Raw genomic sequence first — 11,963 nt, 5'->3', positions numbered from 1 at the left:
AAAGTTAATTCATTCACTTAGCACAAAAAGCATACAGGCTAAGGTGCTATCTGATAGAATAATTACAGAGCAGCAGCATACAAAAAGTCTCTCTCTCTCTCTCTTTTTTTTTTTTTTTTGATAATGGGAATTGAAATTGAATCCAGGTCACTTAAGCACTGAGCCACATCCTCAGACATTTAAAAAAAAAATTTTTTTTATTAGTTATCGATGGACATTTATTTACTTGTTTGTTTATATGTGGTGCTAAGACTCGAACCCAGTGCCTCACACATGCTAGGCAAGTGCTCTACCACTGAGCCACAACCTCAGCACCCCCCAGACCTTTTTGATATTTATTTAGAGACAGGGTCTTGCTGAATTGCTTAGGGCCTTGTTTAGTTGCTGAGGCTGGCTTTGAACTCAAGATCCTCCTGCCTCAGCCTCCTGAGCTGCTGGGATTCTAGGTGTGCACCATCACACTTGGCTCAAAAAAATTTTTTTTTACAGAAAACAAAACATTTAAGGAGGGGCTGGGGATGTGGCTCAAGCGGTAGCGCGCTCGCCTGGCATGCGTGCGGCCCGGGTTCAATCCTCAGCACCACATACCAACAAAGATGTTGTCCGCCGAGAACTAAAAAATAAATATTAAAAAATTCTCTCTCACTCTCTCTCCTCTCTCACTCTCTCTTTAAAAAAAAAAAAAAAAAAAAAAAAAAAAAAAAACATTTAAGGATCCTGTCCTGCTCGCTCCTTCTTTAGTGTAATAAGCCAATTTGTCCTTTGGCATGAAGGAGACTTGGAGTTTTAGATCTTTGAATAACAGGGAAACAATGTTCTCCTTTTCCTGGTTGAAGGACGGCTTGTAAATTCAGATGACCAAGAAGATTGAGTTTTCCAAGGGTGCTTGTGTAGCTGTCAATCAATAAGAGGAGTGCATATACACCCTTTACCAAAATGATGTGACTTGGGAACCCTTCTACTGCAAAGAATCTTACAGGGTTGGCTTCCATGGAACACACTTTGAGAAAAGCTGACCAGGCAGCTATTAAATGTATCAGCAAGTGGGACAAAGGACCCTGCCTACCCATAATGTCGCTGATGGTCTTGAACAATCAAGGCCCCTGAGTTTGAAGGATGCTATTAATGTGAACAAACAGGCAGGGTAGCATAGTGGTTAAGGTGTGCATTGTACCATCCAAAAGGCCTGTCTGTGTTCAGCGCATGGTCTCATCATTGACCCTCTGTGTGCCTTCAGGCTAACCCTTCTTCCCTCAGCCTTAAGTTCTTAACTGCCAAAGAATAATGTAATTTTCCACCTCAGATGCTTGGAGCAAGGTCTGGGATAGAGTGGGTGCTGAGCTCTGGGGTCAAGTTTAGGTTCAGCCATCCTGCCCTGGCTGTCTGGCTCTCCCTGTGCTTACCCCCAACCTGGAGCATCTGGAAAGTAGACGGAGGGTGAGAGGGCCCTGAAGGAGAACCACTGAGTGAAGGTGGTGGGTGGGCTCAGGGTCAGAGCCAGGCAGATAGGCTTTGCTGGAGGGAGGGAGGGAGGGAGGCCTGGGTTGAGATGCCGTTCCCTGACACCTTTCCTCCTAGGTCCCTCGTGATGGCCCGGCCTTGGCTGCCCTGCTTCCTGCTTTCTGCCCTGACGGTGTCTGGTGGGTGCCTCCTTTCTCCAACAAGAACAGCAATAAGCGGGGGCCTTCAGCAGGACCTGTGGCAGTAGAGGGGCTGTCCCTCATTAGCGAACCCCCAGGTCCCGTTGCCCGGCACTGTGCGTGGCTGGCTGCCCGGGGAGCCTGGGGAGGAGGCCAGCCCTCTCGGGATGAGTTGGGCTGGAGGTTGGCCATAGGACAGGGTGGGGGGGTCAGGATCTTCAGGGGTGTCCAGGTGACCCAGTGCTCTGTGTCCCTCCAGTGGCAGCCAACTCGCCCCCAACGTTTGGAGAAAACATGACGCTTGTGCAACTGCCTGAGGACTTGCCATTGGGTGAGTAACGGTCCCAAGCCTTTACCCACCGAAGTCCTAGGGGTGCAGGAGACCTGGAGGGAGTTTGTTTGATTTTAGAAGTTTGTTTTCTCTGCAGCTTTTGAGTGGAGAACAGTGTCCCCTTGGGTGTGATCTGCTCCTCCAGGGACCCTCACATGATGCAGGATAAACAGAACTCATTTCCATTTCCCATCTCTTTCAATCTTTCTGATCACTCCAAGGAGATGGCTTCAGGCTCAGGGACTTACCTAGACATGTGGTGCTGTGCTTTTATTGTCTTTCTTTGTAGAGTTACACTCTCTCTATGGCAAGAAGGGGGGAGGTTCCATTTATGGCAGTGATCTAAAGTTTGCTTTCAAAATACATGTATTGATATGAAATAGCAAGTTAGTGAAAAGGTTGATAAAGGTGGCCTGGTGGTGGCTGCAGTCCCAGCTACTCAGGAGGCTGAGGTGAGAGGATCATTTGAGCCCAGGAGTTTGAGAACAGCTTGGGGAACATAGTGAGACCCCATCTTAAAAAAACAAAAGAAGAAGTAGAAGAATCATAATTAATGATCCATGGATATGGAGAAGGTCGTGGCAGTGAAACAGGAAGGAATAAGGGTTGGGAGACATCATTTTGTAAGAAGCCAGGGGAACTGGACCAAATTCCCAGAAGGCAGGATGTGGACCAGGGAGGCAGACACAATAGTTGAGGGCATTCATTGGGACCCGGATGTATCATCAAGGTGGGGGCTTATTGTCTTCTCCCTTGGCCAGCCAGAGCTGTTGAGGAGGACACGCCTTCATCCTGTCTCCCCCTTCTGCCTCAATGCTCTGCCTTCCCTGGGGGCGGCCTCCCCCCATGTGGGAGAGATGGCTCATGCAATACCCCATTCCAGCCAGTGGGAGGAGCAGGGGCCAAGAGGGCTTGTCCCTGGCTCCTGGGGAATGGGTATGAAAGGGGGGAGGGGGAAAAATTAACAGTCTTTGTCATAGTGTCAGAATTGAGATCTAAAAATATCAGAAGTCACCAGATGATGCAAGAGACTACATGAAAGATAGTGAAAACCACAGTCAGCCCTGGGATTCCGAAACCTGTGTCTAAGTACAGGACAAAAGGATGGGGATGGGCTTTGCAGCCACAAAGGCCTTATCCATTTGGATATGATTGCTGGGACAGTGAGTATCTTATGGGTCATACTGGCAAAGGTTTAAGGCCCAGGACGAGGGAGGCGATAGTTACATCACATTCTGGGGTGGCACACCCTTCCTTGCAGGACCGGGCGGAGACCATCTGAGATATCTCTGAAAGTTCTTTGTAGAACAGAGAAATATTGTATACATATTAATGATATTTACATATATTTTCATAACTGTTTTGTCCAAGAGAAAAATAAACAAACACACATATACGTTTCCAAACAAATGTCACAAATATGTGTAATGCACATGCTCTCAAGATCCCCATAGTTCTGGGCAGCCCTTTAATGTCTAATAAGTCAACATGAGTCTCTGCCCTGGTATCCCAGGCTCTGCCTGTGTATGTGCTTTTGAGGGTTGTGGCTTTCCTCTTGCTCCTGTCCCCAGCCCTCTGGCCAGTCCCCAGTCCCCTGCAGCCCACTCCTGCCTGCTCCAGAGGCTGTTGCTCCTTCCCACTTCGCTTTCTCCAGGCATGGACCCAGGCTGCATCTCCCACTGCATGTCACAGTCTTTACTGAAGTTTTGGGAGTCAGGGAGGAGAAGACAGCACTTGACAGCACTTGCTGCTGTTGTCCCCTGGCTTATGAGAGACTTGTCTTTCTGAGTCTGGCTTATTTCACTTAACACAGTGCCCTCCAGTTCCATCCATTTCTTTGCAAATGACAAATTATTTTCTACTTTAAGGCAAGTGCTCTACCATGGTTATATCACCAACCCCTTTTATTTAATTTTGAGACAGGGTCTTGCTAAGTTGCTCAGGCTGGCTTCAAACTTGTGATCCTCCTGCTTCGGCCTCTGGAGTCACTGGGATCATAGGCCACACCACCACGCTCGGCCAAGGGGTCCTTTCCTGAGAACATTTTTTTAGCAAAACACTGTCTTGAAGGTCCTTCCGGGGAGGGAGCCCTGGTGGGGAAAGACTGACGGATCTTCCAAGCTGGAGATGTGGAGACTGTTTCACCAGAGAACAGCAGACTCCAGGGCATGTGACCCCGGCCATCCCTGAGGGGCTGGTGGTTCTGTGAGATGCTCGGATGGGCTCCGGACCACATGGGGCATGAAGCTATCATGAGCAGTTTTGCTTTCATGGGACCCTTCAGAACAATATATTCAAATTATACATACATAGAGACGTTTGTTTATTTTTTGGTGGTACTGGAGACCAATCCCAGGAGCTTGAGCATGCTAAGCAGGTGAGCTACCACTGAGGTACATCTCCAGCTCTTTTTCTATTTTTTTATTTTGAGGCAGGGTCTCACTAAATTGCCCAGATTGGCCTTGAACTTGTGATCCTCCTGCCTCAGCCTCCCAAGTGGCTGGGATTACAGGAGTGTGCTACGGTGCCTGTTTATAAATTTTTAATTGACACATAAAATCGGGCATGTTTATGGAGCACAGCACAGCTCTTCAATGAATGCATATACTGTGTGAAGATCAGATTAGTGTAATTAGCATATCTGTCACCTGCATTTGTCATTTCTTTGTGTTGGGAACTTTCAAAATCCTCTCTATTAACTATTTTGAGATATGTAATTAATTATTGTCAACCATAGTTACCCTATTGTGCTAAAGGGCATTTGAAGTTATTCCTTCTGTCCAACCGTACCCCTGTACCCATTAACCATCTCTCTCCATCTGTCCCCCCGCCTCAAATTATATTTTATGGTTGCATTGGCATAAGGAAAAATATGCAAACTATATTAAAAATAATATTTTATTTCTTTTTGGTGCGAGGGATTGAGCCCAGAGGTGCTTAACCACTGAGCCACATCCCCAGCCCTTTTTTGTATTTTATTTAGAGACAGGGTCTTGCTGAATTACTTAGGGCCCCACTAAGTTGCTGAGGCTGGCTTTGAACTCTCGATCCTCCTGCCTCGGCCTCCTGAGCTGCTGGGATTACAGGGGTGCCCCCTTGTGCCTAGCTCCTTCTGACTTTAAAAGACATTAAGTATCACTGTGTGCCCCTGAAAGTACCGTGGTTCCCAGGCTCCAAGCCTCCTGTGCCAATGGATGAGGCTTCCGAGGACCCACGGATGGCAGCTCTAGGGGGACACACGCTGATAAAATGGGAAAAGCCCTTGCTAATGAGCAGCTGTCCAGTGACAGGAGGGGAGGACTGAGGGGAGATGAGTTCTAGGCACTGAGGGTGGCCCAGCAGAGGCTGAACGTAGTCGACAGTCCACTGGGTGAGGCTGGGGGGACCAGGGGTCGGTCTGAAGAATCTGCAAAAAGTCCCTTTTAGACTGAAGAGTCTCCGACCTCGGGGTTTTCCTGCTCCCCTCTTCCCAGCCCCTGCTCTGCCTAGGGAGACAGTGAGAGAGGCGGGTTCTTGGGAGGCCAGCAGCAGATGCAGCTTTGGTTAATTGGAGCAGAAACAGTGTCCTGAAAAGCTCCGGGGAAACTCTCTAGATAAAGGGAAAGCTTAGAAGAGGCCAGGCCCAGGCACCTCCGGGTCATCAGCAGCCCCCACCCTAGTATGCACCCAGCTGCTGCACCTGGAACATGGTGACCTCCACAGGCTCGGCCATGGGAGAGGAAGGCACCTGGGTAATGCCCGCCCTGCTACTTCCCATCCCGTGCACTTAGAGGAAACTGCCCCAGAGGAAATCAAGAAGCAGTTCTTAGAGGCCTTTGAATGGGGGCTCAGTAACAACCACGTCTGATGTCCATGACCACAGAGCTGGATCCTGGGGACTGGGGACATCCCAGAACTAAGGTGGAGCCTGTGTGCAGAGCAGCCAGACCCCCAGCCCAGCCTCATGGGCGGCTCAGCCAGACTAGTACTGAAAGAGGTGGGCACAGAGCCTGGGCAGCCCCGTTCCATCTCCAGGTGCCGTGGCCTTCTGGATGGTAGCAGTAGACACGGATAATGCCCATCTGACTTATGGGATCAGTGGCCCCTATGCCTACTTCTTCAATGTCACCAGAGACACGGGGGAAGTGAGGCTGGCCTACCCTCTGGACTTTGAGGTAACAGGGCAGCAGCATGGGAAGGGTCCGGGAGGGGAAGGGAGGGGGAGGCTTCTCCCAGGTGGTGTCCAGGTGGCGGGCACTGGCCTACGTACCCACGCTGAGCTCACCTGGGGTCCCTTCTCCCTGCCCATCACAGACGCTCCCGGCCTTCAGAGTCACCATCTCTGTGAGCGACGGTCTCAACACAGTGAGTTGGAAGGTGGAGGGGGTGGAGAGTGACCCAGGGAGGGAAGAGCAGGGTTCCAGGGGCCCACTCTATTTTTTTTCTTTTTGTGGTGCTGGGGATTGAACACAGGGCCTTGTGCACGTGAGGAAAGCACTCTACCAACTGAGCTCTGTCCCCAGACCCCAGGTGCCCACTCTAGACTGTGTTGTCCACCTCAAGCAAGTAGAGCACCCTAGTTAATACCAAATTTAATGTTTATTCTTATCATGACCAGAGTTGATATGTGTTATTAACTCAATTACATCATCAAATTTTGTTTATATGAAAGTATAACAATAATTAATGTAATATTGATTAAAAATCAAGTGTCAAACACCTCTCGTAGCTGGGCACAGTGGCACATGCCTGTAATCCCAGCAGCTTGGGAGGCTGAGGCAGGAGGATCGTGAGTTCAAAGCCAGCCTCAGCAACGGCGAGGCGCTAAGCAACTCAGTGAGACCCTACCTCTAAACAAAATATGAAAAAGGGGCAGGGGATGTGCCTCAGTGGTTAAGTGCCCCTAGGTTCAATCCCTGGTACCAAAACCAAAACAAAACACCTCCCTACCCGCGCAGGTGGGAGATCTCAGCTCCTTTGTCTGAATGTGTTGGCATCTACATTCACATCTCTAAAATATGCTACTGTCTCTTGTATGGAAGTGGAGAGTTGGTCTCACATTTTATTAGTCCATTTTCCATGACTATAACAAAGTGCCTGAGGCTTGGCATAAGGAGGTTTGTTTAGCTCACAGTTCTGGAGGTTCAAGAGCACGGTGCTGGCATCGACCAGGCTCTGGCGAGGACCTCATGGCAGATGGCTCCAGAGTGATGGGCATACATGCAAAGAGGGAGAGATCACCAGACAGGAAGCTGCGGAGCCTAGGAAATGGCCCGCCCTGCTCTTCTATAACAGTCTCCTTGTGAGAACTAACCAGGAGCCACAGGGAAATTATCGTAATCCCTTCCGAGGGGGGCAACCCCGGGGACCTCCCACTCTGAAAGATTCCACGACCTCCACATTGACCCACTGTGGACGAAGCCTCCAACACAGGAATCCTTGGGAGAAAACCCACATCCAAACCATAGCACCCACCCCTTAAAAAGATCACTTGAATTCTCATTAATAAATTCTCTATGTAAACATTTTAAAATTTGCAGAGAAAGCTAAATTCTCCTTAAAGAGCCCCCTGAGGCCACCCCCACTGAAATGTCTTCCCGAGCACATGCGTACATCCCTGTATCCTTGGAGGAAAGGCTGCCTTTGTTGGTGCATTTTCTTTTCTTTAAATATTTATTTTTTAGCTTTAGGTGGACACAATATCTTTTTTTTAATTATCATTTTTATGTGGTGCTGAGGATCGAACCCAGGGCCTCATGCATGCCAGGCGAGCGCGCTACCACTTAAGCCATATCCCCAGCCCCTGTTGGTGCGTTTCCTGAAACCCACATGATGGGACCCTGCTGTACGTACTGTCTTGAAGCTGCCTCATCTACTCAGTAGTTGAGCTTGACGCTCTTTTTGCATTTGTGAACATAAATCCTTTCTTTCTTTTCCTTGTTTGAAAGTTCTTAAGGAAAGAGGTTTATTTGGGTTCACAGTTCTGGTCCAGTGTTGAGGGGCTCCACCTGGCGATGGAATTCTTGCAGGCGGAGTACCAGGGCTGTGCAGGGCAGCACGTGGAGAGAAACGGGGCGCTCCCCTGTTTCTTGTAATGTCTGACTTCTGTGTCGGAATGTGTCATGGGGCTTTAGTTAGTCCCCTTTGATGGGCACTCAGGTTGTTCACAGCTTTAAACTGTGGCAAACAAAGCTTAGTTGCATGTTCCTGTTATAGGACATGCACATTTTAAATTTAAAGACTACCTAAAGATATCTGCAATTTCACTTTCAAATGTTTCAGAAAATCCAGGGAGAGTAAGAGAAACTAAATGATGGGTCGATCCAGAAGAAAGGTATCAAGGTTCTGTGTACTATATTTACAACTTTTCCTGGCATTTTATTTATATATTTTTTGGTACCAGAGATTGAACCCACAGGTGCATGACCACGGAGCCACATCCCTAGCCTGTTTTTTAAAAAATATTTATTTTTTAGTTTTAGGTGGACACAATATCTTTATTTTATTTTTATGTGGTGCTGAGGATTGAACCCAGTGCCTCGTGCATGCCAAGTGAGTGCGATACCACTTGAGCCACATCCCCAGCCCCCAGTCTGTTTTTATATTTTTATTTAGAGACAGGGTCTCACTGAGTTGCTTAGGGCCTCGCTAAGTTGCTGAGGCTGGCTTTGACCTTGCCACCCTCCTGCCTCGGCCTCTTGAGTCCCTGCGATTACTGGCATGCACCACTGTGCCTGGCTTTTTCTGGCATTTTAAACCATATTTTCTGGGCTCACCTGGGCTTTCTTAAACCTGCAGGTGCAAAAAGAATTGCCCGTGATTGTGGAAGACAGAAATGACAATGCCCCTGTTTTCCAGAACACTGGATTCTCCACCAGTATCAACGAGGTAACATCTTTCTTAATGGGACAGAGCATGGGGAAGGGTATATCCCAAAGCACTTCTCAGAGTGGGAAGCACCAGAGGCAGCCCGTGGGTAACCAGGATCAGGAAAAGTCTCTCCCAGAAGGGACAGCTACCCTAACCAAATCCAGGGAGAGGCAACCCACAAACAATACTTAGAGCAACATTTTTCAAGCAACTAGATTGGATTGGAATTCGTTCAGTTATAGCAGAAGGGAAGGGAGTTGATTTTTTTAATGTATCCAAAAAATTAGAGATACCACTGACTTCAGCCTTGGCTAGATCCAGGTACTCAAACTGTGTCCTCAGCAGATGTCTGTCTCCACCTCTTGGCTCTTCTTCTCTTGCTCTCTTCATCATGAGGCACAGGAAGCAGTTCTAAAATTAAAGTGGCAAGAAAAATGTCCCCTAGCAGCTCCAGATTAGCATCCTAGCAGCTTTGCAGCTTCAACAGGAGAGCTCTCTCTTCCTCAGGGATTCCAGGCTAAACCCACGACTGACTTTCATAGGCTCACTTGGGGTCATTGTTAACCTTGAACTAATGTTAACTCACAAGTGCTCTGATTGGCTAAATCTGCCACATGGGCCTTCCCTCAATAAAAGGGCACAGTCCAGTTGAACTACTGAGTGGGGAAGAGGTTCCCTGATGGCTGTTGGGTAGCAAACACACCATCACTTGGGAATGTTCATGACCACTTGGGTGCAAAGACCTGTGTTGGGGGAGAAGGCGTGCTAGGCCCAACATGGGTTGGACAGTCATGGGACAGGCTCTGATGGAGCGCTATGTGCTAGGCGCTGTTTTAGGGGCCAGAGTTACTGGGTGAATGATGCCTCCCTGGTTGGCACCTGCAAAGGCTCCTGGTCTAGTGTGGGGCACAGATGATAATGTACAAAAGTGGGGCTGAGGTATATGAAGACCACAAAACAGGGCAAGTGAAAGAAAGTGACTTGGAAGGGAGCTGCTTTGGGTGGAGTGGTCAGGGAAGGCCAGAAGGAGCCTGTCGGAGGGTGCTCTGGGGAGAGCATGTTCCAGGCAGGGGAACAGCAGTGCAAAGGCCCTGCGGTGGGAATGAGCTGGATTAGAGTGGCTGGAGAGTAGAGGGTGAGAGAGGGGTGAGATCACAGAGTGGGGCAGCAGCCTGACCTCAGAGGGCCCCAGAAGCTGTCTGGACCATGTTCTGGGTATAATGGGGGAACACCTGGAGGGTTTTAAGCACAAGAGTGATATGGTCTGATTCATGCTTTTAAGATGTCTTTGGCTGCTGTGTGGAAGTAGCAGTCCAGAGCAAAGGCCTCCCAAAAGAACCTTCCAGAGGTTGAGGCAGGAGGATCCCAAGTTCAAGGCCAGCCTCAGAGACCCTGTCTCAAAATAAAAAAATACAAGGGCTGGAAATGTAGCTCCGTGCTGAAGCACTCCTGGGTTCGATCCCAGCACCAAGATATAAAAAGTAAAAAAAGAGGGAACCTTCCAGCTCTGCTGGGTGTCTTTTGAAATTCAGGGCTGTACGCTGTAGAGAGCCCATGGGATGTCTGAGGAGGCAAGTGGTATAGTCAGACTGGGTTCTAGAACATTCCCTCACCCCGGTCCGGACAGGCTGCACAAATCAGAAGCCATTTCAGGTGGTGGCAATGCTATTAGGGAAAGGAGGAGAGTGAGGTCCTGCCCACACCATCCCTGGATACCTCCAAAGGCCCAGCCCACTTGGGAAGGACGCGGTCACACTTTCCCAGGGGACAGTTGAGGCAACTGAAGCTCAAGAGAGGTAGAGAGGATTTGAGCCCACGGGTGACAAGTCCCTCCCTGCAGACCCTGCCTGTTGGCTCCGTGGTGTTCTCGGTGCTGGCGGAGGACAAGGACACTGGGCCAGCAGGCGTGGTGAAGTACTTCATAGAGAAGGTGAGTGTGGCAGTCCTAGGGGTGGCCCCGGGAGCGCGTGTGTCCTGACTGCTTCTGTGGCCACCAGGGGGCAGCATATCCACAGCTAATCCACAGAGTCACAGCTCGGCTCTGGCCTGGCCCTGGTCCCCTGTCTTCCTCTAGCCCTCTGACCCAGCTCCCCGGGGAGCCCCACTTTGTCCATCTGCCAAAGGAAGCCCCCTGCTTCCTGGTACCTCCCTCCCACCCTCCCTCACAGGGCACTGTCGGGTCCCTGGTAGAGCTGACGTCCTTCCACCCTGTAGCCAACACACTCCTGGCTTCCCAGGGGAAATAAGGGCTCAGAGACATTTGGGGTCTGGACCAAGGTCACACAGATGACCCGGATGTGTGAGAAAACTCGAAGGCAAATTTGCTAGGGATCACACCACTCCTTGGTGACAACTATGCCCTTGGACATCTGCTGTCTCATGGGACCCTCTTTTCAACCCATGGAGGCAGTGTCAGGTCCAACTCCACTTTCCAGAGGCAGAAACTGGGAGTAGGCATCGTGTGACTTGGTGAAGTTCGCCACTTGTCAATGGTAGAGCCCTCAGAGCCGGCTCCTGGGGGTTCCACTGTCCTGAGGGTCAACCCGAATGTCCCCCGCCCCAGGTCATCCCTACCACTGTGGACAGTGAACATCTCTTCAAAATCCTGGACAACGGATCGATCATCCTCAACGGCAGCCTCAGCTACAACAACAAGAGCGCCTTCTACCAGCTGCAGCTGAAAGCCTGCGTGAGTGGCCGGCAGGCGGGGGCCGGGGACAGGGCGACCCCCCAGCCCTGGCTCACAGAAAGCCCGTCTCCCCCCAGGACCTGGGCGGCCTACTCCACAACAACATTACCACCCAGTGCTCCCCTCCCGTCTTCCTGTCCATCACGGTGGTGGACCAGCCTGACCTGGACCCTCAGTTTGTCAGGGAGTTTTACTCGGCTTCGGTGGCCGAGGATGCAGCCGTGGTAAGTGTCGGGGACTGGAGGGGGGACTGGAGGGCCCCGGAGGAGACGGCAGGCAGAGGAAAGGGCCAAGGGCACTGACCAGGCCTCCTTCCAGGGGACCTCGGTGCTGCAGGTGGAGGCTGTGGACGGAGACAAAGGCATCAATGACCGTGTGACCTATAGCATCTCCAGTGAGAACCGGGGTGTCCTGCTGGGCTGGCCTGGGCTGGGGCAAGGCATGGGGTGGGGGC

General features: G+C 50.3%; 1 protein-coding gene across 1 annotated transcript in view; it reads left to right on the top strand.

The window, feature by feature from the left end:
• Nucleotides 1–1,588: 1,588 nt before the first annotated feature.
• Nucleotides 1,589–11,963, top strand: part of Cdhr2 (cadherin related family member 2) — a 28,133-nt gene continuing 17,758 nt past the window's right edge. The window contains exons 1-9 of the mRNA XM_026398242.2: nt 1,589–1,640; nt 1,900–1,971; nt 5,986–6,125; nt 6,265–6,315; nt 8,749–8,838; nt 10,661–10,750; nt 11,384–11,509; nt 11,587–11,733; nt 11,828–11,903. Of these exons, the coding sequence (XP_026254027.2) occupies nt 1,589–1,640; nt 1,900–1,971; nt 5,986–6,125; nt 6,265–6,315; nt 8,749–8,838; nt 10,661–10,750; nt 11,384–11,509; nt 11,587–11,733; nt 11,828–11,903 (844 nt within the window). The remainder of the gene's footprint in view (nt 1,641–1,899; nt 1,972–5,985; nt 6,126–6,264; nt 6,316–8,748; nt 8,839–10,660; nt 10,751–11,383; nt 11,510–11,586; nt 11,734–11,827; nt 11,904–11,963) is intronic.

This window comes from Urocitellus parryii, chromosome 1 (genome assembly GCF_045843805.1).
Source record: "Urocitellus parryii isolate mUroPar1 chromosome 1, mUroPar1.hap1, whole genome shotgun sequence".
In the NCBI taxonomy this organism is placed as follows: domain Eukaryota; kingdom Metazoa; phylum Chordata; class Mammalia; order Rodentia; family Sciuridae; genus Urocitellus; species Urocitellus parryii.
The sequence above is the reverse complement of the archived record's forward strand: the minus strand, read 5'-3'. Positions and strand labels throughout refer to the sequence as shown.